This window comes from Anolis sagrei, chromosome 1 (genome assembly GCF_037176765.1).
Source record: "Anolis sagrei isolate rAnoSag1 chromosome 1, rAnoSag1.mat, whole genome shotgun sequence".
Lineage (NCBI taxonomy): Eukaryota > Metazoa > Chordata > Lepidosauria > Squamata > Dactyloidae > Anolis > Anolis sagrei.
The window spans coordinates 289,378,990-289,406,286 of record NC_090021.1 but is presented as its reverse complement, the minus strand read 5'-3'; the positions used below and the strand labels follow the sequence as shown (position 1 = coordinate 289,406,286).

General features: G+C 40.3%; 1 protein-coding gene across 1 annotated transcript in view; it reads left to right on the top strand.

Moving 5' to 3' along the window:
- SPINT1 (serine peptidase inhibitor, Kunitz type 1) overlaps positions 1–27,053 on the top strand; it is a 46,651-nt gene extending 19,598 nt beyond the window's left edge. The window contains exons 2-10 of the mRNA XM_060760485.2: positions 9,316–9,470; positions 14,590–14,725; positions 16,448–16,618; positions 18,674–18,700; positions 19,017–19,142; positions 20,656–20,706; positions 22,461–22,631; positions 24,658–24,714; positions 25,604–27,053. Of these exons, the coding sequence (XP_060616468.2) occupies positions 9,316–9,470; positions 14,590–14,725; positions 16,448–16,618; positions 18,674–18,700; positions 19,017–19,142; positions 20,656–20,706; positions 22,461–22,631; positions 24,658–24,714; positions 25,604–25,812 (1,103 nt within the window). The 3' untranslated portion in view covers positions 25,813–27,053. The remainder of the gene's footprint in view (positions 1–9,315; positions 9,471–14,589; positions 14,726–16,447; positions 16,619–18,673; positions 18,701–19,016; positions 19,143–20,655; positions 20,707–22,460; positions 22,632–24,657; positions 24,715–25,603) is intronic.
- Positions 27,054–27,297: the final 244 nt, after the last annotated feature.

The following is a 27,297-nucleotide window of genomic DNA, read 5'->3' as shown; positions in this document are numbered from 1 at the left end:
TTCTCACCTTGTCATTTTAACCTCAACATCTTTCCTAGCTCTGGTACTCAAGCCTCAATGTGACCATTATATAGGAGAAGTGGCTGTGTGGTCCAGTAGATTCAGTATGATACAACATGACAAGTTCTCTCTTTCCCTTCTCAAATGCCATACACAGCTGAAGATAATAAAGCCTGTAAATACTCATTATAAAGCAAATAAGTTAAATGTGGACTCCTTCAACTATTTCCACATTCCCATTTCTGAAAATCCTGTACAGATCTTCACCTTATCTCTAGCCGCCCTGTCTCTTTTACAGAAAATCCTCTGGTTTTTAAAGCGGTGGCCCTGTTAGTCTCTAACAACAAAAAAAGGAGAAGGGAAAAAGCGGGAAAATGAAACATGGCAGCACTTTTAAGATATAGTTGGTTTTTATTTTAGCATTAACTTTCATTGATGTATAATCATTTCTTCATTGAATACTGATTTTTTTTTTGCTGGCCACAAAAGATTTGTTATTGTTGTTGTTCATTCATTCAGTCATTCCCGACTCTTTGTGACCTCATGGACCAGCCCACGCCAGAGCTCCCTGTCAGCCGTCACCACCCCCAGCTCCTTCAAGGTCAATCCAGTCAGTATCAAGGATCCCATCCATCCATCTTGCCCTTGGTTGGACCCTTTTCCTTTTTCCTTCCATTTTCCCCAGCATAATTGTCTTCTCTAAGCTTTCCTTTCTTCTCATGATGTGGCTGAAGTCCTTCATCTTTGCCTCTACTATTCTTCCCTCCAGTGAGCAGTCGGGCTTTATTTCCTGAAGTATGGACTGATTGGATCTTCTCGCAGTCCAAGGCACTCTCAGAACTTTCCTCCAGCACCACAGTTCAAAAGCATCTATCTTCCTTTGCTCAGCCTTCCCTAAGGTCCAGCTCTCACATCTGTAGGTGACTATGGGGAATACCATGCTTTAGCTATGCAGAACTTTGTTGTCAGTGAGATGTCTCTACTCTTCACTATTTTATCGGGATTGGACATTGCTCTCCACAAAAGATAGTATTCCCAAAAGGTTTTCATTTGTTTTTTAAAAACAAGGATTTTGAATGGTCTCTTCTTTGCCCCTCTAAACACGCATTCATTCTGTTGTTGGAGTCATAGGTTTGAATTTCATCATTTATTGTTTAATCTGATTCATAGTCATGGCTGACTAACCTAAGTCCAACTGATTTTCATCAACCTGCTCTGATTCAGTTTGCATCCAGCCCATAATCATTTTAATTACAGATTTTGCATAATATTTTGTCTTTCCCAAGGGAAAGACAAAAGGGTTTGTTTTATTTTTATGTTATATTTTTTGACCACATAAGTCCCTAAAGCAGGAATGAAGAACCTACAGCTGTGGGGTCAGATTAAAAAAATTCTGCTCACATTTAGTGCTGTGATTTTGAAGCAGCACGTTTTGGCATCAAAAATTGCAAATAAATTTCCATGACAGGTTACAGCTACAGCTGTTTGCCTTTCCATCCTCATTCCCCTTTCTTAGTGAAGATAACACATCCACACTCATCCAGTCATGGAGGTAAGAGAAGGGGAGGATGAGAAAACCGGTTTTGCCTCCTGCTGTTGTTTTGTTTCCTCAACCTTGTTTCCCAGCAACTTTGCCTTCCCAGCAGGCTCATACTCATTACTCAGCAAAGACAATACAAGAAAGATCCAGGGAAGAAGAGGACCCTTGGAAAGCAAAGCAGCAGTGACAAAAAATGCATGCATGACCACCCCAACACCTAGGGATATTTTATCTGTGGTTCATTTCATTGCCAAAGGGCCCGCTATAATAATGACTGAGTAGTATGATTGTCTTCCATAAGTAGAGTTTTGGCAATGGGTCCATACATAACTGTGAAAATCTGTTCTGGATCAACACGGACTTTCACAACAAGGACATTGATTTCTTGGAGGTTAGCTGTTACTAGTGGTATATGGATGAATAAAGGTTGAAAGGAAGAGACATGCCAAGAGGAAGGCGTATCAATCAAACAATTGTGGTGTGTCAGAGTGGAAGGATAATGATATACAAATGCTTTAAATAAACTATAACAACAAAAATAAATAACTCGTTTCTCTATTCACTTGTTGAATCTTTTTGAAACCCTAGTAAGTCAAGATTGAAGGGCCGTCATATAAGCTAATTTGAGAAACATTGCTCTAGGGCAGTGGTTCTCAACCTGGGGTCCCCAGATGTTTTTGTCCTTCAACTCCCAGAAATCCCAGCCAGTTTACAAGCTGTTAGGATTTCTGAGAGTTGTAGACCAAAAACATCTGGGGACCCCAGGCTGAGAACCACTGCTCTAGGGCACCAAGCTATCTTATCTCTTTTGCTTGACCTTACTGTGAGTGAGGGCGTCTACATAAATTAGACATTTCAAGATGTTCAGTATAACAGTTCTGATTACTGTGAGTTGTTCTCTTCTCTATTTTAAAACCACACAATGGATTAAATCCTTGTGCCAGCAGGACTGATGACCAAAAGTTTGGAGGTTCAAATCTGGGGAGCGGGGTGAGCTCCCATCTGTCAGCTCTAGCTTCTTATGTGGGGACATGAGAGAAGCCTCCTACAGGATGATAAAACATCAGGGCACCCCTGAGCAACGTCCTTGTAGATTTTTGAACTCCACCAACAATGGAACTGAATGAGACTTGGCACACAGAACTCCCACGACTAACAGAAAATACTGGAAGGGTTTGGTGGGCATTGCTCTTGAGATTTGGAATTATAGTTCACCTACATCCAGAGAGCACTGTGAACTCAAACAATGATGGATCTGGACCAAACTTGGCATGAATACTCAATATGCCCAAATGTGAACATTGGTGGAATTTGGGGGAAAATAGACCTTGACATTTGGGAGTTGTAGTTGCTGGGATTTATAGTTCACGTACAATCAAAGAGCCCCTGTTTAATGATCTTTGGTGACCCCTCCCCCCAAAAAAACCATTCTCGCAAACCCCCCAGGTTGAGAAACACTGACTTAGGTTTTACTTCTATCATCTCCAGTTCTTAAGTGTTGGGACAGTGAAACCATTATCAGATACCTTGTAATCGTCTGGAGGAGCCAATAACATCTTGAATTTATAACTTGACTGTATCTTGGGGTAGGATCTAAAAGCATTACATCAGATGATGTTTAATTGTAGCTCCTTTGCCATGCCGGCTGATAGCGAAGAAATGTGTAGTCCAGCAACATCCAGTGGACCACATGTTCCTGCCTTGAGGAACTGTTGTTAGAAGTAAACAAATGTTGAACAAAATGAGGCATAATATGATTTTATACAAGACTGTTTAAAAGAAACATACAACGTCAGATTTTGAAAAGACCACAAGGGGCCATCCTATTCAACCACATTCTGCCAGGCAGGAACATACAAACAAAACACTTCTGACAGATGACCATCCAGCCTCCAGAGAAGGAGACTTCACCAAAATCTGTCAGCATATTTCATTATCAACCAGCTCTTATCATCATGAAGTACTTTATAATGTTTAGGTGTTTCTAATGTTTCTATGAGGCTTTCTTTGTGCGTATTTCAGCTACAGACATTAACTTGGGTAATCCAAGCCCCATGAAGGAACTTTTGGAATGGGCGTTCTGTGATTAGGCTAAGACTCTTTAATAGAACGAATTCCTTTCATCTTTGTGAAACTGAAATTACAGGTTCTGAAAATAGCATTGTTTAATGGCCCAGCAGCCTCCCTTTCTCCAAGCAACACATTTCTGCATATACAACATAGGTGTGCCCCATTTGTTCTTTTAATGTCACTGTTGCAGATGAACCCTTCTGAAGGAGCAAAGGTCAGTGTTGCGGGGCTTTTTAAATGTTCTTTCTGCAAAAGTGAACTTTGTGCACTCAACTCCAGTGCTGTCAGTGCTGTAAAAGTTGAGCCAGTTCTAGTGATTCTGCCTTTTGATTGCTTTTCTTCATGTGTGGCTTAAATAAGATGTGTTTGAAACAGAATAGCTATATATAATAGCAATACCATATACTTCTTTTCCCACCTCCCCCAACAACAATCCTATGGCCACCGGGCATGCTCAGTTAGCATTGGGTTTATTTTTTCCCCCTCCCTCTTAGGGTTTTCCCCCTATAAAGTATTTTGAAGCAAACTGACATTTCTACTAGCCTTTTTATGCCTCTCTTTTATGGGTAGGTGGTATTATTCTGGCTGCTTAAGGATTCCTTCATGAGCAATTGTATTGTACAGAGGAGAGAAAAAACAACCAATCACATAAAAACATGCAAAAGTGTTTTGAAAAAGTGGTTAGTAGTAGTAGTAATAATATTAAAAATAATAACAATTTAATGCTCAGTCGGTATAAGCAGCTTATTGCCAAATGCAGAATTGCTATAGCAAGGTCAAACGACAGCAAAAGATTACTACAAAGATAGAATAGGTTGGAATGTGTAGAAATGATTCATATGGCCTATAAATATGAACTTGATGAACCGACCTGGACACAGCATATTATTTGAGAACACAGAAATGCTTGACCACTCTAACAACTACCATGACACAGAGAAGCCACTGAAATCCACAAGCATGTGGACAGGAAGGAGGAAACCATGAAAATGAAAATAATCTGGCTACCAGTATTTTTTTTTTAAAAAACCCTCTAAAATCATAACAGTCAATAAATAACAACAATCGAAAGCAAGGGAATTCCAGACAAGAAACAATCAGGGTCAGCTAATCACTTCCCAACAAAGGATTCCCCCAGGCAGTAAGAAACCAGCAAGGCCATTAAAAGCTAATCAAGGTGGCCAATTGAAACATTCACACATAGCTCCAACAGACAAGAGTTCTTTCCCTCCCCCTGGACATTTCAGAGATATATAAACCCCCTTTTCCTAGTTTCCAACAAATTTCACAACCTCTGAGGATGCCTGCCATGAATGCAGGCGAAAAGAGCCATACATGGCCATACAGCCCGGAAAACTCACAGCAACCCACTGATTTTGGCCATGAAAGCCTTTGACAATACATGTGAATTGTTTGTTAATACCAAATCTTGAAATCATCTTCCATTAGGATAAATTTAAGTAATAATGATGTCATATTTAATTATCATTCCCTACCCTATTAGTCATTCTGTGTATGCTCCAACTTGTCCCTCTTGGTAGCTAGTGTGACTGATATCAATATGAGGTAAGTGTCTAGCGGGAGCTAGCATTTTTGCAATCCCAAAGTAAAGGTTGAGAAAGATTTGAGCAATTTTTTGCTGTTCTCTACAAATTTTAAAAAAGTATCTTCTGTTATTTTTTGTTTGTTCTCGATACTTCATTATTTTTTGTTTCCTTCAAAATAGCATTACAAAGTGTAGCAGACTTTGAACATTTCCTATTAAAATGTCTTTAAAAATAAAAGTAAAATAACAAAATTATCTCTAGTTTAAAATAACTAAAATGTTACTTGCTGCACACAACTGGAGAGGGCTCCTGTAATGGTTGCATAGAAAAGGTATAGTGGTCTAAGTGTTGGACTAAGGCACTGGGAGGCAAGGGTGTGAGCCCCCCAGTCAACCAATGGAAACTTAGCAGTTGGCCTTGGCAAGAAAATCCTGAGATAGGTTCCCCACAGGGTCTCCATAAGCTGGGAATTATTTGAAAGCACATAACCATAAAGAAGAGGGAAATTCAGCAGGTCTTGGGTTGTTGTACGTTTTTTGGGCTATATGGCCATGTTCTAGAAGCATTCTCTCCTGGTGTTTTGCCAGCATCTATAGCAGGCAACCTCTGAGGATGCCTGCCATAGGTGCAGGTGAAATGTCAGGAGAGAATGCTTCTAGAACATGGTCATATAGCCTGAAAAACCTACAACAACCCAGTGATTCCGGCCATGAAAGCCTTTGATAATACATTCAGCAGGTCCTGCTTGTCACTCAACAATTGGTGAAATTCATTCTCCACATTTATCAAAAGTGCAGCAGCTCCCTCTGATTCTCAGTATGTCAATACTCAGGCATGTAGCCGGGGGGGGGGGGGTATTCTCATGGTGGTCCGCGAAAAGGCCTTACTGCTACATTATTTAAACTGTTATGTTTATTCATATCATGATCTGATCACCATGCTCAAAATATCCCATATGCATGGGGGGGGGGGTATTGGGGTAACGATACAAAAGGTTTGCTAGGGTAGATCCTCTTTCACTCAGACTCAGCCTCCCCCCCCCCCCGAACCAAACTCAGCCCTCTCCCCCCCGAAACAAAATCCTGGCTACGGGCCTGGCAATACTGGTTCCCACTCATTGGTATGCTTTTGAAGTGTTACTACTTTGTTCTTTGTTGCTCTCCTCTCCAAAATGTGAGCTGATTACACAAGACGACAATCCTTATTCTTTCTAATAGTTCTTCGGGGTTTGCCTGGTAACTAGAAGTGTGAGCAATGCCCTGGAAGGAAACTAGAGAGGATGCAAAATAACAAAGGATGCATACTGGGGTTGGCAATTATTTTTTCCCCCAAAAGCTCAAGTTCTAATTTCACCAACATCTCAAGGAACCAGTTGGAGGGTGAAGGTTATGGAAGTCAAGGCAGACCAAATTGTATAGCAGAAGTCGGCAAAGCACAGCACAATTCTGTACACGATTACTCAGATGTAGCCCTAGTCCAATGTGTTGTCGAAGGCTTTCATGGCTAGAGTCACTGGGTTGTTGTGAGTTTTTCGGGCTGTATGGCCATGTTCCAGAAGCATTCTCTACTGACGTTTCACCTACATCTATGGCAGGCATCCTCAGAGGTTGCGAGGTCTGTTGGAAAGTACGCAAGGGAGGTTTATATATCTCTGGAATGTCCAGGGTGGAAGAAAGAACTCTTGTCTGTTTGAAGCAAGTGTGGATGTTGCAATCGGCCATTGAAATCCACAAGCATGTGGACAATGTCAACAGAAAGGAGGAAACCATACAAATGAACAAAATCTGGCTACCAGTATTCAAAACCTCTAAAACCAGGACAGTAAATAAAAAACAACACTTAAAAGGGGGGAATTCAGGACAGCTAATACCTCCCAACAAAGGATTCCCTGGGGCAGGAAATAGCCAGGCTTTGAATCTGCAAGGGCATTTAATGCTAATCAAGGTGGCAACTTGCTACATTCTATCTGAGGAAATGCTGTAAGTTGTCTCTCCATATTTGCAGCTTTGACTTTTGTGGTTTTGCTTTAAAATGTTCTCTCTATGAATGTATATGTCCCCCAGTGTTATTCTATGATCAATCCCCTCCAATCATACCTCTCTAAACATCTCTAGATCCTCCAGTGTGATTCTATGATTCTAGTGGAAATTGGCTATAAAAGAAATATGGGAAGACCTATAAATCCCTAGAGAGGTAAAACATTTTTTTTATTTGTGGTTTTTATTTGTGGTTTCTCTCTCTCATGGAGGTCCTGTGCTCCTAAGACCAGCAAATTTGGAGAGTTGTCTGTAGTTTCCCCCCCATCCCAACAAGGAACTAGAACATTCAGGAGTCTTATGAGTGCTCTTGTGATTTGTAGAATTGTCCATAAAACTTTGGGCCATTTTAATGGTCATGTTTAATTCTGAAACTTTGGGCCTGTACAACTTGATGTGTCAGTGGTTGTTTAGAATTCAATCCCTCTGTTTTTCAGGTGACATCTTACCCTTATTCTATCAAACTCATTGAATTGGGCTGTTTGAGTATAACTTTCTGTTGGACGTGGTAGGACTTGCTCACAAATAAACGTGTTCAGAATGTATTTATAAAGTGCCAAGTTTTGTTATTATATGGAATTTAAATATTTTTTAAGCTTCCTGGCTTCAGTCTTATAGTAAATTGCCTTGGGCAGGATATAAAGTGAATGAAAGAATTAACAAACACAAGAAGGAGGAACAGGGAAGGAAAACAAACAAAGAGACACTAATTCTTTATAGTTAGGCTTTCAGAGCTAAGATGGTAGATAGGTTCCCTTGAAGTAGTCACTTCTGGGAAGGGAGAGGAGGAATTCTGGTCCCCAAAAGTAACTTTTTCTGGCTGTACATTCAAGCAAATGTTTACCTGTGTTCAGCAAGTGATTTGCCATTCAACTTGCAGCAAGCTCCCTCAAAGTGTAAGTGAGCTTTTCTTTTGAAAAGTGCAGAAATCCTCACCCCTGAAGAGTTACACCATGTTATACAATATTTGCTGAAGAAAGTTGCCCCCACAACCCTAAAGGCAATAAAAGAAAACTGCTCCCTCCTTTCTTTGCCCAGTATTATTCTGAACATATTTTAATGCATATAGAGATGCATTAAATTAGTGAAATGAAAATGTGAGTGCTGGTGTGATGCTTCTGTTCCAGGCAAGTTGCTGGAGGATTGCTGATCTAAGAATGGTGTTTCCTTCATTCTTGAATAATAGTTTTAAATGACTTTGAATTAGAGATGGAAAGAACACTTACAAAGAAAACCCCACATTATCTGAGTGTGAATTCAGACAACCCAGTTCAAAGCGGATATTGTGGGATTTTCTGCCTTGGTATTCTGGGACATAGGGCTGTGTGGTAGGGCCCTATGAGAGCTTATCTCAACACAATAGTGTGCTTTGCTGAGAAAATGGTTACCCATTGTGATACTGTATGGCAAATCCCAGGAGTTCAGTTGTGTATGAGAAGTTGTATTCAGATCCATATATATATATTTTTCAAGCTAAAGTGTGATGTCTTCACTGTGGCACATTATTATCTTGCATCTGATGGGCTTCAGAGTTCCAGTAAAATTGTAGGTGAGATAATGTGGCATGTCTCATTAAGAGCCACATCCACAGTTTTAACATGGTACTCTCTCATGACACTGCTTTACCGCTATAGTTACTGGGGCTCATAGTAAAAACTGAAAAGGTATATTGATTGTCCACAAGGCACTCCATTAACTGAAAACAAATGTATATGTATAGTATGCAGGTTCTCTTGGATCTATTTAATCTACATTTCCCAGGCTGTACATGGGGCATATTCAGCTCCCACAATTTTTAAAATAATGTGTTCTTTTGAGAATTGGATCTTGTTTGCTTTAAAATTGTTTTATTTGTACACATCTAACAACATATAACATCTCTAGGTTGGCATATGTTTCTTGGTTCTCCAACATGACTCTATGGTAACCTAAAGTCCTTCATTTTAATGGGGTTTGCTATTTTCCATAGTTCTGTGTATCAGTGTGAAGTCTGCGAACATATCACCCTCAGACACAGGGATTGTACTGTGTTGGTATTTGTATTTCCTGCTCTGAAACCTACATACACAGAAATGGAATATCCATGGAAATAATATGCATTTCTTTGTTCTTTTCCCTCCAGCTGATGATCGGCCGCCTGTGGCCCGTGCTTGGATGGACATGAAAGTGCAGCCTAATGAGCCTGTGACACTGAAGGGTACAGAAAGCTTTGATGACAATGGAATTGTGAATTACGAATGGACGCGTCTTTCTGGTGATGAATCAGTGGTGATGGAGGTAAGACAGGACACACTTTAAGGCACAATCTCTTTATGCATGTCTCTACTAAAAGTAGTATCATCTGCAGTATCTTGTGTATATGTGAACAAGTTTTCTGCCCAAACATATATCACCCTTCCCTCCGTCCTTCACATGAACTTTGATCAAACTAAGAGATGTAATCAGTTTGTCTGAATCAGTTTCAGAAAAGGCTAGGATATGTCATCAAGAATTCTCTCAATCAAACAAAGATTAATTTTTAAAATGATTTCCTCTCTCTCAATTTAAGTAGCATATGAGAAAAATGTAAATCCAGGGATGGATTTGTGTCAGAAGAGGCCTACAAACTCACTTCTAGTGATGGACAGTAGTTTCTATGTTACTGGGATTGAGTCCATTCTGCAGCCAAATGTTTGTAAACTTGGGGATTGTATACTTAATGTTTTCCCTGCTTTGCATGATATTTGTCTGCGAATCATTGGTAGAGTGATGCAACTTGACATTTGCTTCTTACTTTAGAATGAGCACACACCCTTTAAAATTGTTATTTTTCTTGGTGTTTCCTCTTTAGGGGTCTACAGCAAAAGAAGTTATATGGTCTATGTATAGTCTGATAGTTGTAGCAGTACCTAATTACTAAGATACATAGTGTCATTCTCTCTCCCCCCCCCCCTTTTAAAAAGAGTTCACAAATTCTGAAAATGCCCTTTTGTAGGTGGTAAAGAAAAGTCTTAGCTGAATAAGATGGGTATAATTAGTGGTGGTTTGAATGTGTATGCCCATTTTTTCCAAATTACCGAATAATACAGGCATCCCTTCACATTTGTGGTTTTGACTTTTTGGAGATTTGATTATTCACAACTTTGATTTAAAATGCTTTCTCTGGAATCTCTAGGTCCTCCAGTGCATTTCTGTATTCCATTTTCAGCAGACGTTGATCATAGAGTTGTGCTGGACAACCTAGAAAATCCTAGAAAATCTGAGGTTAAAAAAAATCAGTTTTCACTTTCTTGGGGGGTCCTGTCTCCCTAATCCCAGTAAATGTGGAAGGCTGACTGTAACTCGTTTATTGAAGAATAAGCAAACCAGACGTTGAATATGAAAATGAAAGTACAGTAAAGGTCCAATCATAGAATCCTAGAGTTGGAAGAGACCTCGTGGGCCATCCAGTCCAACCCCCTGTCAAGAGGTAGGAAAATCTCATTTAAAGCACCCCTAACAGAAGGCCATCCAATGCTGGAATCTGTAGCTTCAACTCAATATAGTGAAGATTTAGGCTATAAACCTGTTATTTCCCATTTCTGCTCTGCTGACCCTATGTTACATTATTGGCTCAGGCAGATTTCTGTTTGACTACTTCCAGAATGGAAGTTAGCTTCTTGAATGACAAATTGAATGTAAATGGAATGTAATCAAAATGGTATACAAGTTTGATTATGTAAGGCCTCACCCAGTTCAAAGTTAATTCTCTCTTTAAGTTTACATATATTAAATATGTGGTTTGGATACTTTATGTATGTTCTGAATACTTGGAACCAAGTAGGTTAATCCAGGTTGGGCAGATTCCAGTAATGGCTACAAGCCAATACAAAGAAAGGCAGGGCTTCAGAGACCTAATATGAATTATTAATCGTAGATCAGCACTTATGCAAATTCCATTGCTTCAGTGGAGATATCCTAGTTGGGACTAAGAACTGGTTTTAGGAGCAATGTTCTGGCATTTAGTCTTTCAGCAATCTTTTGTTTTTGTGGAAGCAGTTGTTTCAACATCATAATGACTTGGTTAGATCATTATACATTTTCTAGCTTTAAAAAGATGGCAGTGAATATGTAATCTTTCATTATATGTTCATGGTTTTAACTTTATCAATTAAAAATAAACTTGTATATATTTATACTTTTTACTGATGTCTTCAATAGAGTGTAAACTGTCTTGGTTCTCTGTTTTGGGAAAGTGGTGAGATATAAAAGAAGAAAATAAATAAACATAAATAAATAAATACAATTTGCATGTAGAAAGGTCCAGACTTAGTTCCTGCCATCTTCATAGAGCTCTCAGACATTTCATCTTCAGTAGAAAGGTCTGAGAGAGATCAATACACTGCAGACTTGCTGCTAGACTGGAGTAGACAGAATTAGGCATGATAGAGCAAAGGTCCAAAACCTATAAAAAGAGCTTAATATATTTTAAAAGAAAGTCTCTTGCATATAACAACAACAACAACTTTATTCTTGTATCCTGCCACCATCTCCCTGAAGAGACTCAGGGTGGCTTACACATGGCACAAGGTGCCTAAAAACAGAACATAAAATAAAAACAATTTAAAATACAATTAAATAAAACAGCGAGTGGAGAGGGGAGGCCTGGTCTCTGAGAGGTACCCTCTATCTTGTGGGGTTCCTCAGGGGGCCATTCTCTCCCCTCTGTTGTTTAACATCTATATGCAACCACTTGCTCAGCTGGTTCGAGGTTTTGGGCTTGAGTGTTATCAGTATGCCGATGACACTCAGCTGGTGCTGAAGATGGAAGGCCGACCGGACTCTGTACCCGATTGTTTCCATCAGTGCCTCGAGGCCGTTACTGGATGGCTGCGTGCCAGCAGGTTGAGGGTGAATCCAGCAAAGACGGAGATCCTATGGCTGGGTGGACCGGGCAGTGGGGACATCCATCTGCCCACCCTGGATGGCGAGGCGTTACGCCCGTCATCATTGGTAAAGAGTCTGGGAGTCCTTTTGGACCCTCTGCTGACAATGGAGGCCCAGGTCTCTGCCGTGAGCAAAACCGCCTTCTTTCACCTGCGGCAGGCTAGACGGCTGGCCCCCTACCTGTCCAGGGACGACCTAGCTACGGTGATCCAGGCCACGGTCATCTCAAGGCTGGACTACTGTAACGCCCTCTACATTGGCCTCCCTCTGTCGGTGATTCGGAAGCTCAAGTTGGTACAAAACGCAGCTGCTCGGCTTCTTGCGGGAATTCCGATGAGATGCCACATAACACCAATCTTACTACAGCTGCATTGGTTACCAATTGAGCACCGGATCACTTTCAAAGTGATGGTACTCACCTTTAAGGCCTTGCATGGTCTGGGGCCAATGTATCTAAGGGATCGTCTCACCCCCTACCAACCCCAGAGATCCCTCCGCTCTGAGGACCAAGATCTATTGGAAGTCCCCAGTGTCAAGACCTTGCGTCTAACGGCAACCAGACGCAGAGCCTTCACAACAGTGGCGCCATCAGTCTGGAATGCTCTGCCACCTGAAGTTCGTGCCCTGCGGGACTTACCAGCTTTCCGCAGGGCATGTAAGACATACCTGTTCCGACAGGCTTTTAATGTTTGATACTGTTGTTTTTAAATTGTTTTAAATTGCTTTTAAACTTTGTTAGATTTTAGCTATTCTTGTAAGCCGCTCCGAGCCCCAGGGGAGTGGCGGCATATAAGTTTAAATAATAAAATAAATAAATAAATAAATAAATAATCCTATAACCAACAACTGACACTCAATTAAAAAAACACTCATTATCAGTGGGCAAGCTACTATAAGTGTGGCCAGGCTGTAAACGATCGAACTGGGAATGGGATAATATACTCATGTATAAGTTGAAAAGAATTTGATCCCCCTGCCCCCCCCACACACAAAAGCATGGTTGACATAGAATCATAGAATCATAGAGTGGGAAGAGACCTCATCCAGTCCAACCCCCTGCCAAGAAGCAGGAATATTGCATTCAAATCACCCCCGACAGATGGCCAACCAGCCTCTGTTTAAAAGCTTCCAAAGAAAGAGCCTCCACCACACTCTGGGGCAGAGAGGTCCACTGATGAACGGCTCTCACAGTCAGGACGATCTTCCTCATGTTCAGATGGAATCTCCTTTCTTGTAGTTTGAAGCCATTGTTCCGCGTCCTAGTCTCCCGGGCAGCAGAGAACAAGCTTGCTCCCTCCTCCCTGTGACTTCCCCTCACATATTTATACAGGTCGATGCTAAAATAGGGAGCAAGAGTGAAGGCAGTGATGAGAGGCAGTGGCAAGAAGAGCTCCCATCCCATTACTCCTCCCTTGTTCAAACCTTGTTCCCCTTCCCTCCTTTTTTTGGCATGAGCAGTATTTATCAGCAATGTTTTGGTGCTGCTTGAGGTGGACAGGAGCAACGGTAGCCATTTTAAAGAAGATCTTTAAAAAAAGGCAGTGGCCATTTTTAATAATGGCTTGCAAACTTTTGCAATAAGTGCAGAATGCTGAATGGAGATCAGAGGACAAGGGATCTCTTCACACAGGCTTATTTTTGGCAGTGACAGGTTTTTAGCAGTTTTGCTATGGAGACTGATGGCTCCCACCACACCTCGGAGAAGCCTTCCGGGGCAACTCTGTGGCGAAAAGCACAAACCCCCTGCTACCACCACATAATTGTGCACAATGGGATACTTTCTGTCTTTCCAATGGAAAAGATGGGTTGAGCCGGCATAAAGAGGCTTCCCCCCAATGTGATGCGGTGGATAAAAGCCGGGATGAAGCGGGGCATGGGGCAACAGGTACCCACACCCCCTGGGTGGGCGCTGCTGGAATGGTCATGATTTGTAGTGATACTAGGCAATTCTGACGGTGAATGTGAAGAAGTCCTAAGATGAGACAAAGGAAGACCAGTAAAAAGAAATTTACAATAATCAAAGTGGGAAATGCCCCGGGTATGAACTAAGATCATAGCAGAGGAAAGAGAAATAAAAGGTCAACATGATAAATAATATTCCATTTTCTTTATTTTTTGCTTTAAATAAAGTAAAGAGGAACATCCACTGGCTGGCGATGAAGCGACTTCTAACTGTAGCCCAATATATTTGGAGAATCAGGATGGAGAATGTTGCATAGTAGACACTCCCACCTTCACAACAGTGTTCCTTTGCCCCATGATCAATTTTAACCATGAAACTTATATTGCTCCCCTTCCAATTCTTTTGACGACTTCCCATAATAGGAAGTTACATATTAATACCAAAAGATTTTAGATGGATCTCTGTAGCTGCTGTAAAGAGAGGAATTACATTTATTTGAAAGAACGCAAGGGATAGCTGAAGCACATCGTTTGTGCCATTATCTTCCATAGCGTTAATTCCCTTTTGTTTTACATTTTGTATTTTCAGCCACAGAATGATCACATGGCACTCACCAATCTTCAGGAAGGAGTTTACGTCTTCCAGATGACTGTGAAAGATGCTTCTGGACAACAGGATTCAACAGACATCACTGTCACTGTCCTGAATCCTGAACAGACTATAGGTGGGTCATTCATAAAGGTGGGTCATTTCAGAGATGGAAACTAGAATTGATAACTTGATCTTTATTGATTTTATGGAATAAGATTGTATCTTGAGCAGGACCAGGGAAGTATGAGTAGAATTTATTGTTCTACAGCTCCAGAATCCCTCAGCCAACTATTCATGTTAACTGGAGGGTTTGGGGAATTGTTCAAAAAGGAAGCTTCAATGCTTTGGGGAAGACAGGCTTTACTATTACTACTACTACTAGTAATAGTAATAATAGAAATAAAAGTTGACACGATATGAGTATTTAAAGATTAAACTGCAAAGACTGTGGCACAAGCCAGTCAGGGTGGTCCCAGTGGTGATTGGCACACGGGTGCAGTGCCTAAAGATCTTGGCCTGCACTTAAACACAATTGGCGCTGACAAAATTACCATCTGCCAGCTGCAGGCCACCTTACTGGGATCTGCATTCATTATTTGCTGATACATCACACAGTCCTAGACACTTGGGAAGTATCCGACGTGTGATTCAATACAACAGCCAGCAGAGTGTCTGCTGTGGACTCATCTTGTTGTGTTTCAAATAATAATATTATTATAAAATGTTTATTTGTATAACTCCCTATCTCCCCAAGGGGACTTGGGGTGGTTTCCAGCATATAAGGCAAAACATTCAATTGCCCCAAAAGAAAGCCATACAGATAAATTAAGATAAACATCATAAAACATAAAATCCTACTAAAACATACACAAAAAATTGTAAAAACTCAGTTTCATTTTAACTTCCATCAGACCCCTCCATCTATCAAAGTTTTGGTTTTGATTTACAAAGTTTTGATTTCAATATGGTAATTTTCCTATTGCTGTACCTCCTTCTCTGCCTCTCAGATCTCACAAATACACACCTGCACCGCTTCACTGCAGTCTTCAGGAGTCAGATCTGAGAGGCAGAGGAGGAGGTCAGACAGGTAAAAGAGGTGTGTTTGTCTGGGCCCAGAGCCACTCTATCTCGTTTTTCCATACCCCGGGCACTCTGGACGCCTGCAGCTTGCTCCGCCCTTCACTTACACCTTCCTGGTGAGGCGCCCCTTCACCTCACCATTGGGACCACATTAAGTCCACAAATCCTGATGAATGGATTTTCTTCTACCGTACTTGTACAGCGTCGCCCTTAATGCTTTCATACAGTCGCTGCGTACGGCAGAGACGCGGCCACTGCCATTTTTTAGCTCCCCCCACCATACGCGGAAACCACAGATTCTCCAATCCGATTGGAAGTTTCAGCACCCGCTTTATAAGACTACTCCCGTGTATAAGAGTACTCCCATGTGTAAGACTACTCCAGCGTATAAGACTACTCCCGTGTATAAGACTACTCCTGTGCATAAGATTACTCCCGCGTATAAGACTATTCCTGCGTATAAGACTACTCTTGCGTATAAGACGAACCCTGACTTTTGAGAAGATTTTCTTGGGTTAAAACGTAGTCTTATACACCAGAATATATGGTACCCATTTTGCACATTTGTATAGTTTTGTTTTATGTTGGATTTTAAATGTTTGTATGTAAATTATTTCCAAATTCCTTTAGAAGTGAGACTGAAGTTTAAAAGTCTGACTGAACGCTTTTTTCCACTCTGAAACCAACTGATTTTGAAGCAGCTTTATGAGCAGTGTTTTCTCTGCCGTCTTGTGTATTGTGCAAGCATGTACCATTTTTATTTTTTTATTCCCAGACCACTGTTTGGCTCCTTATAAGGTGGGTCGGTGTCGCGGTTCATTCCCTCGCTGGTATTACAATCCAGCAACCCAGGAGTGTCAGCAGTTCATCTTTGGGGGCTGCAGGGCTAACAAGAACAATTACCTGAGAGAGGAGGACTGTAAACTTGCTTGCAAGAATGTCCAAGGTGGGTATGTTGTTCAGAAAATAAATGTTCTGTTGGGCTTTAGAGAGTCATTTGAAGATACTTTGTCACTTGATAAGTAGAGTGAAATTTGGAAGAGTAACTACCAAGTGTTGACTTGAAGCACAAATTGCTGCTTTCTGAAAATGATGAGATTTATAATCCCTCACACAGTTTAGAACAGGCATAGGCGGACTTGGGCCATCCAGGTGTTTTGGACTTCAACTCCCACCATTCCTAACAGCCTCAGCTTAAGCGGCTGAGGGGGAAAAGGAAGGGACTTGAGGCCGTTAGGAATGGTGGGAGTTGAAGTCCAAAACATCCAGAGGGAGTGCTCAAGTTGGCCCATGCTTGATCTACACTGTAGAATGAATGCAATGCATTTTGTCCCAGTACATCCTGGACCCAAGTTTGCCCATGCCTGGCTTTGAATGTTGCTTGCTTGTTTTTTTAAAGAATAAGTTATGTTATCTGTTAATGACATGTTACTTTTTACGTTTCAAAAAATGCTTGCCCGGGTTCCTTTAATGTGGAGAGATTTTGAAAGTTGCAAGTAAACCTTATTTGTTACATCAAAATTGTCATAACAAAATGTCATATTATTTTTTGCAAACAATAATATTGATAACATTGTTACCCGAGCCGTAATGCATCACAAAGTGACATCATTATTAGTACTGTTTTATTTCCAAGCTAGTTCATGCCCTCCCTTCCCCCGGTGGCATAGCCGGTTAAACCACTTCGCTGCTGAACTTACTGACTGAAAGGTTGGTGGTTTGAATTTGGGGAGCGGGGTGAGCTCCCGCTGTTAGGCCCAGCTTCTGCCCACCTAGCAGTTCAAAAACATGCAAATATGAGTAGATCAATAGGTACCGCTTCTGCGGAAAGGTAATGGCACTTCCTTCAGTCATGCTGGCCACATGACCTAGGAGGTGTTTATGGACAACGCTGGCTCTTTGGCTCAGAAATGGAGAAGAACACCAGCCCCAAAGTCAGGCACAACTAGATCAATGTCAGGGGAAACCTTTGCTTTACTTTTTAGTTCACGGGCATGGAAAGGAATGGGGCATTTCTGCAGTTCCCACGAATCATAACCTCCATAGCTGATGGTAAGGAGTGTATGGAGTCCCATTCTAGCAGGACTTGGAAACTGAAGGATTCTCAGTCCTGCTTAGGTCCTGCATATCTGCAGGGCAGCAGAGTTAGGAACGGCTGAATCCGTAGAACCAAACAGGATGGTTTCCTGTTTCAATAATCTAGGGATAATATTTTGGGAAGTTATCTTAATAAACATTTTTAACTTCTGTGTCTCTACAGTTCTTCTAGTATAGGAATACAGGCTGAGTGTCCTCTGTCTGAAATATTCAGATCCAGCGGTCTTCCTTATTTTGGAATTTTTCTAGTTTTAGAATATTTGCATATATATACATAATGAGAGATCTAGGATCACAGAATACTGGAGTTGGAAGAGACCTCATGGGCCTTCCAGTCCAACCCCCTGCCAAGAAGCAGGAAAATCGCATTCAAAACACCCTCAACAGATGGCCATCCAGCCTCTATTTGAAAGCCTCCAAAGAAGGCGCCTCCACCACACTCCAGGGCAGAGAGTTCCACTGCTGAACAGCTCTCACAGTTAGGAAGTTATTCCTAATGTTCAGGTAGAATCTCCTTTCCTGTAGTTTGAAGTCATTGTTCTGCATCCAGGGCAGCAGAAAACTGGGACTCAAATCTAAATGCAAAAGTAATGTATGCTTCATTATATATCTTCTATGTATAGCCTGAAGGTAATATATTTTTAGTAATCGTGTGCATGAAACAAAGTGTGGATACATTGAAACACCAGAAGGCAAAGGTGTCACTTCTCAGTCACCCATCTGGACAATTTTGGATTTTGGAGTACCTTGGATTTTAGAATTCTGAATAAGGGGTACTGAAGATTCTATGTCTGCCTGTATTTTAATTTTTCTCTCAAAATGTATTGATTTTCCTAAATCAGAAACAATAATTGTAGAATGGAGATATGCAATGTAGTCTTACAATAGTCTCTCTTCTTTTCAGGTGCTATCGAAAAACGGCAAGAACCAGGTAGAAAATTCTGTACATTTCTGTGGTCCTTTCTTCTCTCTTTTTCATTCCTTGCTTACTTGTGGCTTTTTAGTAAATCTTTCTGATTGGTCTCTTACTTTCTGTGTGCAGCATTGAAAAGAGACAACTTTCTTGGTTTTGGAAAGTACTTGAATCTTCTCTATGCTGCTTTTCTTGGTGCAGTCACTAATCTTCTGTTTGTGACCTATTACTCTGTCTTCTGCATCTCGAGAACAGTGATCCAAAAGAAAATCTTATCAAAAGATATTTTGCTTTTGCTGGTAACTAAAAGGATTAATCTATTTTCCTCATACAGTGTGCAAACAAAACTGCCGGCCCTTTGATTTCCAGTGTAGTGAGGACTGCTGCATTGATGGCTTCCTGGAATGTGATGAAACAGCAGATTGCCGAGATGGATCAGACGAGAAGTTCTGTGATTCATGTAAGTAGATGAACATTTGTCTTAAAATGGGTCTGAGTTATGAGAAAAGTCCATAGACTTGTCACAGAATTGCCTGTTTTGCATGCAGAAAGTCACCAATTCTAGTATCTTTAGTAAAATGGATTGCAATGTCACAGTTATTGGCAAGTAGCACTGCTTTTTCGTATCAGGAACAACTTGAGAAACTGCAAGTCACTTCTGGTGTGAGAGAATTGGCCATCTGCAAGGACATTGCCCAGGGGGCACCTGGATGTTTTGATGTTTTACTAACCTTAGAATCATAGAATCATAGAGTTGGAAGAGAGACCTCATCGTCCATCCAGTCCAACCCCCTGCCAAGAAGCAGGAAAATTGCATTCAAAGCACCCCTGACAGATGGCCATCTAGCCTTTGTTTAAAAACCTCCAAAGAAGGAGCCTCCACCACACTCCAGGGCAGAGAGTTTCACTGATGAATGGCTCTCACAGTCAGGAAGTTCTTCCTCATGTTCAGATGGAATCTCCTTTCTTGTAGTTTGAAGCCATTGTTCTGCATCGTAGTCTCCAGGGAAGCAGAAAACAAGCTTGCTCCCTCCTCCCTGTGATTTCCTCTCACATATTTATACTGTGGGAGGCTTCTCTCATGTCCCCGCATGGGGAGCTGGAGCTGACAGAGGGAGCTCATCTGCACTTGCCCCGGATTCGAACCTCTGACCTGTCGGTCTTCAGTCCTGCTGGTTCAAGGGTTTAACCCAAGTAGCATTGTTGATCCCAGCAAACCATTCTCTGGGCAGCTAGCCTTAACTATAACCTAAGTCTTGTACTTGCACCTTACTACTTTTCTATCCAAAGTTTTAATTATCTAGTTGTAATTGCTCTTATCCTTTTGCTGCTTTGTGACCTATGCACATTGCTCATTAGACCTACTTTTAACTTGTGCACCAGACTGTCCTCCTACAATGAGACTTCAATTATACTATTGGTGGTTGTTCCTGATGCTTGTTTTATTGTTGTTATAATGTTGCTTACGTTGTTTTTTCTATTTATTATTTCATTTAGTACATGTTATATTTTAGCTGTCGACTGAGCTTGGCCCCATGTAAGACGCCCCGAGTCCCTTCAGGGAGATGGAGGCGGGGTATAAAAATAAAGTTGTTGTTGTTATTATTATTGGTATTGAAAATGCACAGGACACTACTAAACTAGATGGAATAGTGGTTGCATAGCTGCATACATACCTTTGCATAGAGCTTGGAAAAGTTATTTGGGGAACAACATCCCCAAATACCCCAAGCCAATGGTTGTGCTGGTTGGAGAAATCTGGGAACTGTAGCCAAAAATAGTATTTTTTTTTTCAAACTTGAGTCTTGACTAGTTGACTATAAAAGGAAAATGGGTGGAGGAGGTAAAGATAAGGACTTAAAACAGCAATCAGCAATGATCTAGAGAAGACTTTATGTCAGCCAGGGAGCTGCCCACTTCCATAAAAACTCCTTGTAAAGCAAAAACCCTCAATTTTCCCTTGTTTCTTGCAGATATTCAAGGATTCAACAAATTACGCGGGATCAATGTTACTTCCAGCCAGGGTAGGTCACGTATGAATTGGTAATATTTCAGACAAAATATTATGAAGCAATGAAACTAATTATGTTTTTGAAACCAATTACTATAACTTCTAACAATGATTGACACAACAACAACAACAACAACAACAACAACAACAACAACAACAACATATTAATGGCCACTATTTGCAGAACTGCATCTCCGCTTACATACCAGCTTGAGCACTGTGATCTCCTTCTTCTTCTCCTTCTCCTTCTCCTGCTCTCGGTCCCACCTCTGTCTCAAGTACAGCTGGTGGGACCGAGAGAGGGGACCTCTGGAACTTCCTCAAAAAGCCCTCAAAACTGCCCACTCTCTCCTGGCCTTAAAAAAGCTGCTAAAAATACATCTGTGCATTCTGGCATATGGAGAGTAGGAAGATTAATACATCTTGACATATAACATCATCTAGATATACTAATTCCTGTCTAGAAACTGGAATTGATCTCAGCCTGTTAGTTATTGGCAGCCATTTTATTTCTTAATAGGTTTTAGTTGTTTAAATTCTTACTCTGTTTAAATTAATATTATGTGATTATGTCAGGATTGTCGCATTTTATTTTTGGGGTGGTTTTTTTGGTATTAAGTTTATAGTAATGGCTGTTCTATTTTCTGTGATGTGTCATGTTTTTATGTAATTTGTCATATGTCTCTTTGTTGGCACTGAATGTTTGCCATATGTTATGGAATCCGGGAAGTTAGGGCAGTCTACAAATTTCTCCTTCTCCTTCTCCTCCTCCCCCCTCCTCCCTCCCTACTCCTCCCTCCCTCCTCCTCCTCTTCTTTTTCTTCTTATTTGAAACACAACAAGGTGAGTCCACAGCAAACAAGATCACTGCTGGCTGTTGTATTGGATCACACGTCGGACACTTCCCAAGTGTCTAGGACTGTGTGATGTATCGGTGATTATTGTTGTTGTTGTTGTTATTATTATTGTGTCAGTCATTGTTAAAAGTTAAAGTAATTGGTTTTAAAAACATAATTACTTTCATTGTTTCATAAAAGGCGAGGTTCACAAGCCTGCTTTTAAAAAATCAACTTTTACATCTCCTCAAATATACAACTAAGGTAACTGAAACTCAGTTCCAGTTTTATTTGAATGACGTTATGCTCCTCAGATCAGATTTAAGGAGGATGGAGTATTTGCCCAGTCAAATGTTTGGTCAATTGTCTTAGTTGTATATTTGAGAAGATGTAAAAGTTGTTCTTTTTTTTTTTTTTAAAGCAGGCTCATGAACCACGCCTTTTATGAAGCAGTGAAACTAGTTATGGTTTTGAAATCAATTACTATAACTTTTGACAATGATGAGCAAGGTTTATCTTTATGTTAACTACTCTGTTCATTGGCTATCTTTGCTTATTTAAAACATTTTTAAGTGAAACAAATTAAATAGCAGCTACTTTTTAAAAGCGATTTTAAGTAATTGTTTAATTGATATGTTTTAACTATGTGATTTTGAATTATATATTGTTTTATTTTTATATTTATTCAGAGCATCAAATTGTGCCTTTGTTGTAAGCCTCCCTGAGTTCCCTTCGGGGTGAGAAGGGCAGGATATAAATGAGATAAATAAATAAATATAACTTATTACTGTGCAAAATTAGTTGAAGGCCCATTTTTCAGGCTCCTTGAGATCTTTGTGGCTTCATGAAGTCTTTGCTTGTAGTCAGACAGGAGGTAACATTAACAGGAATTCCAACCATAATTTTCACTTCCTGTATTCTCTTTTCGCAGCTCACTGTGTGGATATGCCAGAGACAGGATCGTGTGAAGACAGTATACTTCGTTGGTTTTACAACCCATTTACTGAAGCGTGTGATCGTTTCACTTATGGAGGCTGTGACGGCAACAAGAATAACTTTGAAAATGAGGAGGCGTGTATGAAATCCTGTGAGGGTGTCACAAGTAAGTAAAACAGCTTTAAGTGAGGAATTGAACACAGTCTGCTCTCATTCTGAATTTATCGTCAAATGTAATTTATTAAAACTTGGGAAATCAGAGAGATCTGAAAAATGTGGCTCATTGATCCAGGATCATGTATGTTTTTACCATCTGGGTAGGCTTTAAAATGGGTAAAAATGGTGTGATGGTTCCTACAGATGATGGGAAATTGTGTTCTCCACAATACTTCAGGGTGTGAGGTTAGTTTATGGTGGAGTTTCTCAAACTCCGCTCCTCCAGATGTTTTTGGACTTCAGCTCCCACTATTCCTAACAGCTGGTAAGCTGGCTGCGATTTCTGGGAACCAAAGTCCAAAATACCTGAAGGAGCAAAGTTTGAGAAACACTGGTTTAGGGGACACAGTGTTGACCATATGAATTACATATAAATCTCTGTTCCAGTGGAGGAAAATAACTAGGTAATTTTTCTTCTGCCTGAGACCATTGCCTCGTTCTTCTATGTGGAAGGCTTGCCCTGGGTTTAATAAATGATGATGCTGATTGCTTGTCTCCAGATTTCTTTAGGGGTTCCCATTTCTGTCAACAAGAAAGAGTCACGAGCTGAGCCAGGCTAGTGCTCCTATGTTCATCAACCTTATGGGATCTTAATACAAAGGTAGACAAATGGTCTATGTAGCTAAATCCCATTGGCTTCTGGCTAGAGACAGGTTCTGAATTAGACTCCCCAGAACATCCCCTACCCAGAAATCCCAGCTTGAAAGCTTGGGTGATTTTAAGGGGTGGCACGCTTGCTAAAGTTCCTGTGAACCAATTTCTTCTCCTGGGTTTCAGCAATTGTATGTTACACTGCTATGTAGCTTAGTCTCTGCCATAAAACATGTCATTTGCTCTTGAGTTCTTTAATTAGAAATGCCAGGACTGAAGCAGGGCACAAAGACACACAGTCCTTCTAAAATGAGATGGTGACAAACAAACACTCCTGTTTGGGTTAAAAGCAGTGTGCCATCTAGTCCAACCCCCTGCCAAGAAGCAGGACAATCGTGTTCAAAACACCCCAAACAGATGGCCATCCAGCCTCTGTTTAAAAGCCTCCATAGAAGGAGCCTTCCCCACATTCCGGGGTAGAGAGTTCCAAATAATAATAGCAATAGTAATAGCAATAGTAATAGTAGTAATAGTAATAATAATAATAATAATAATAATAATAATAATAATAATATAAACTTCATTTGAAAATACATCACACAGTCCTAGACGCTTGGAAAGTGTTCAACTTGTGATTTTGTGATACGAAATCCAGCATATAGATCTCATTTGCTGTGACATACTGTGCTTTTATGTCAATATAAACTTTATTTATAGACAGCCCTCTTTTAGAATGCTGGTTGGACCCTGCATATTAAAATGTTATTTCCCTTTTTAAAAGGAAACCCCCCTCTTTTTGTGGATAAAAGGACCAATAAAGGCAGTCCATGTCAAGGACTTGTGCCCTTGACATGCAAGCTTACTGCTGGACAATTCATGGATATGATTTCTCCATCTATGTGCTGAATTGGTACAACCCTAAGATGACAGTTATGACTCCCTTTTTTGGACTGATGCATTGGTGCTTGTATCACTAATGCTAAGAGATTTCAAGTACCCTGCCAACCATCTCCCCAAGGGGACTCGGGGTGGCTTACAAAGGAACAAGCCCAAAAATTACAGATAAAAACAGAGACACAATTAAAATCAATGAATAAAATAATAAAACAAACATAGTCATAATAACATCACAAAAAACAATATGTCTGAGTTAAGGAACCATAGCTGAATTCAGGGTTAGAGTTAGGGTTAATAATGTATGATCCCATCTTTGAATTCTGAAGAAAACTGTGAGTCCCTTCAGGGTATGCTCTGACCACCACTTTCTTGAGTCATTTTGCGTTACCAGATTCTTTGGTAATATGAGGATGTCTCTTTGAGGAATCTTTCCACTTCAAAGAGTACTCATTCATGACTTTTGTCTTTTCATTTTCTCTCTCTCACAGAGGCTGATTTGATTGGCCGAAGATGGGGCAGCTATGAATATCGGCACTCAGGTTTAAGTATGTAACTGAAAAACCATTCTGTTGCCCTCTTTGGTTTCTCCCTTCTTGGCTTTTTATTTCTAAGATTCCTTTGTTTTTAGGAGAAAGGGATTTGGGTTTGTAGAGAAGAATCGTGACATCCGTGCCGAAATGGAGTGAAGCATTTCTGTTCTTAACAAAATAGGAGTGGCAAAGCAGAGTTGAATGTTTTCCATAGACCATTTTTTAAAAAAGAAATGCATTGTTCACATAAAATAGTTTCCATACTTAAGTCTAATTACCTGTAATTCACCTGAGTATATGAGTATAATAGAAATCAAACAGCAGTTTTCTCAGTCAAACCTGAAATCAAAAGATATATTTTAAAAGCCAGCTTTATAATGTGTATTCTGAAGTTAACTTGTTTTAACCAAATAACCAAATATTAACCAAAGTTTGTTGGATTTGAATGAAATAGCAGGCAACAAATTGATTTCAATCAAGGTAACTGCTTCAAAAGGAAATGGCAATCACGCTTTATTGCTAGATAATACAGGGTTAGTCAAAATGCATAGGCCAATAAGCCATTCAATTGAATGGCTTATTGGCCTATGCATTTTGACTAACCCTGTATTTTCTGGTTCAGTAATTATTCCAGATTTTTTAGAATTCAAGTGACTAGATATGAAATTGAAAATGGTAATATAAATTCATTGAGGAAAATATTACATTCTCATATTAAATTACTCCTCTTAAGAGTTCTCTTTTGCTCTTCCCCATGATTTGAATTTTTTCACTCCTATTGGGGGGGGGGGTCTGTGCCCCAAATGCGAGCAAATGTAAATGTATTCTTTCAACAGCACTCCCTTGTATTTTGTTACTGAAGTTGCTGGTTTGCTTAAACTGTGATTATTTTCATCTCTCACAGGCTCTTTTGAAGTGGCAGTTGCCGTGCTCCTTTGTGTGTGCATCCTGATAGTACTGGCAATTATTAGCTACTTCTTCCTGAAGAATAGAAAATCGTACCGACGGCGACGCCAACCGACTACGGCAGCCAACTCCACCCTGTCTTCTGTTCTCTCCACTACAGAAGACACAGAGCATTTGGTCTACAACAGCACCACAAAGCCCATTTGATTCTGAAGAGCTGCCCTCCACAATTGGGAGTGGAGACAACTGTGTTAGTTTTGTTGATACAAGTCCTATCAGTTATCTTGGATTTGTGACAACTGTTGCAGAAGAGGAATGACAAGATTATTCTCTTCACCTTTCCCATTTTGAGCATATACTAATGACTGTTCATTGGTGTTTTTCTTAGTTTTTCAAAGGGAGGGGAAATTGATTAAAATATAAGGACTTGCTGTAGTTATTGAAGGAACCATGGTTTGATTTGGCATGGATTTTCCATTGTCCCACAAATCTAGTGAAGTCTACATTTCTTTCTTTGTTTTTTGTCATATTAATGTTGGCTATCCCCATCTCATAAATCATGCCCAAATCTAAGTGATCTTAAATCTAAGGAAGAAAGTGGTTCAAGCAAGTGATACCTTTTGAGTAGCTTTACCCATGTGAACTTGCACATGGCAGTCAGACATTCGATTGGCCACTGGAATGAGATTGCCCCAATTTTTCTAGTGCCTGTAGTGGCAAACTAATGCACCTTAAATATCAGTGAGTGGCTCACCTTAAATACCAAGCTACTCAATTATGAAATAATGACACAGTGGAATAAATAGAGCATTATATTATGATCACTGGGTTTAAATTTAGTTTTAACCCATGAAGCATTTTCACAAATGATTGGGAATTAGGATTTGCATCTGTTCTCTTCTTCATTGTTCTATTCCCCGGTCTACCTCTACCACCAAAATTGCCATTTCTGCTTTTGGAGTTAAATGAGTAGTAGTTTAGTGGCCTGAGTGTTGCATCTGTATGTATTTATTTTTAGAACCAAAATGTGACTGTAAAAATAATTATTCTATTATTTTCAGCTTTTCTATGAATGTACAGTGAATCTTGTAGAATTGTAACTTCTTCCCTGCCCTCTACTATGTAAAATCCAGCGTATCCTCTTATTAATGTAATGCTATATCAGAATTCCTCTTCAGAAGTCCGTTTTCAAAAGAGTTTCAGAAGGAAGGAGAATCTGAAGACCACAAAACTGTTTCTTTAGGAGCAATATAAGGGAAGTAAAAACCAAGCCCAAAATTAATGAGATTGAACTGAAAGAAGTACGGTTCCAGCTTCCCCATTATGATCAGTCCTCGATATTAGTACAAAGAAGCTGTGCCTGTAAGCATTTTTCTGTCTTGACGTTGCTGATCCCAGCCAAGCCACAGAAATCTCTTTTCCCTTTCCTACTATCTGGGTTTGATAGAGTCTTGCTTCCAGCCTCTTCTACAGGTGTCCTGTTCACACAGGCAGAAACATATGATGGATGTAGGGATGTGGTCGACCCATATGGAATTTATATTTATCGGATGTCTTAAGACGAAGCTTACACAAGGGTAGATCAAGTGCTGGTGCTCCATCAGAGTTCAGAAAATATATATTTCTGGACTGTAGTTCTCAGAATGCTCAGTGTGTCCAGTTGGCTGACAGATTCTGGAAATTATTCAAAAA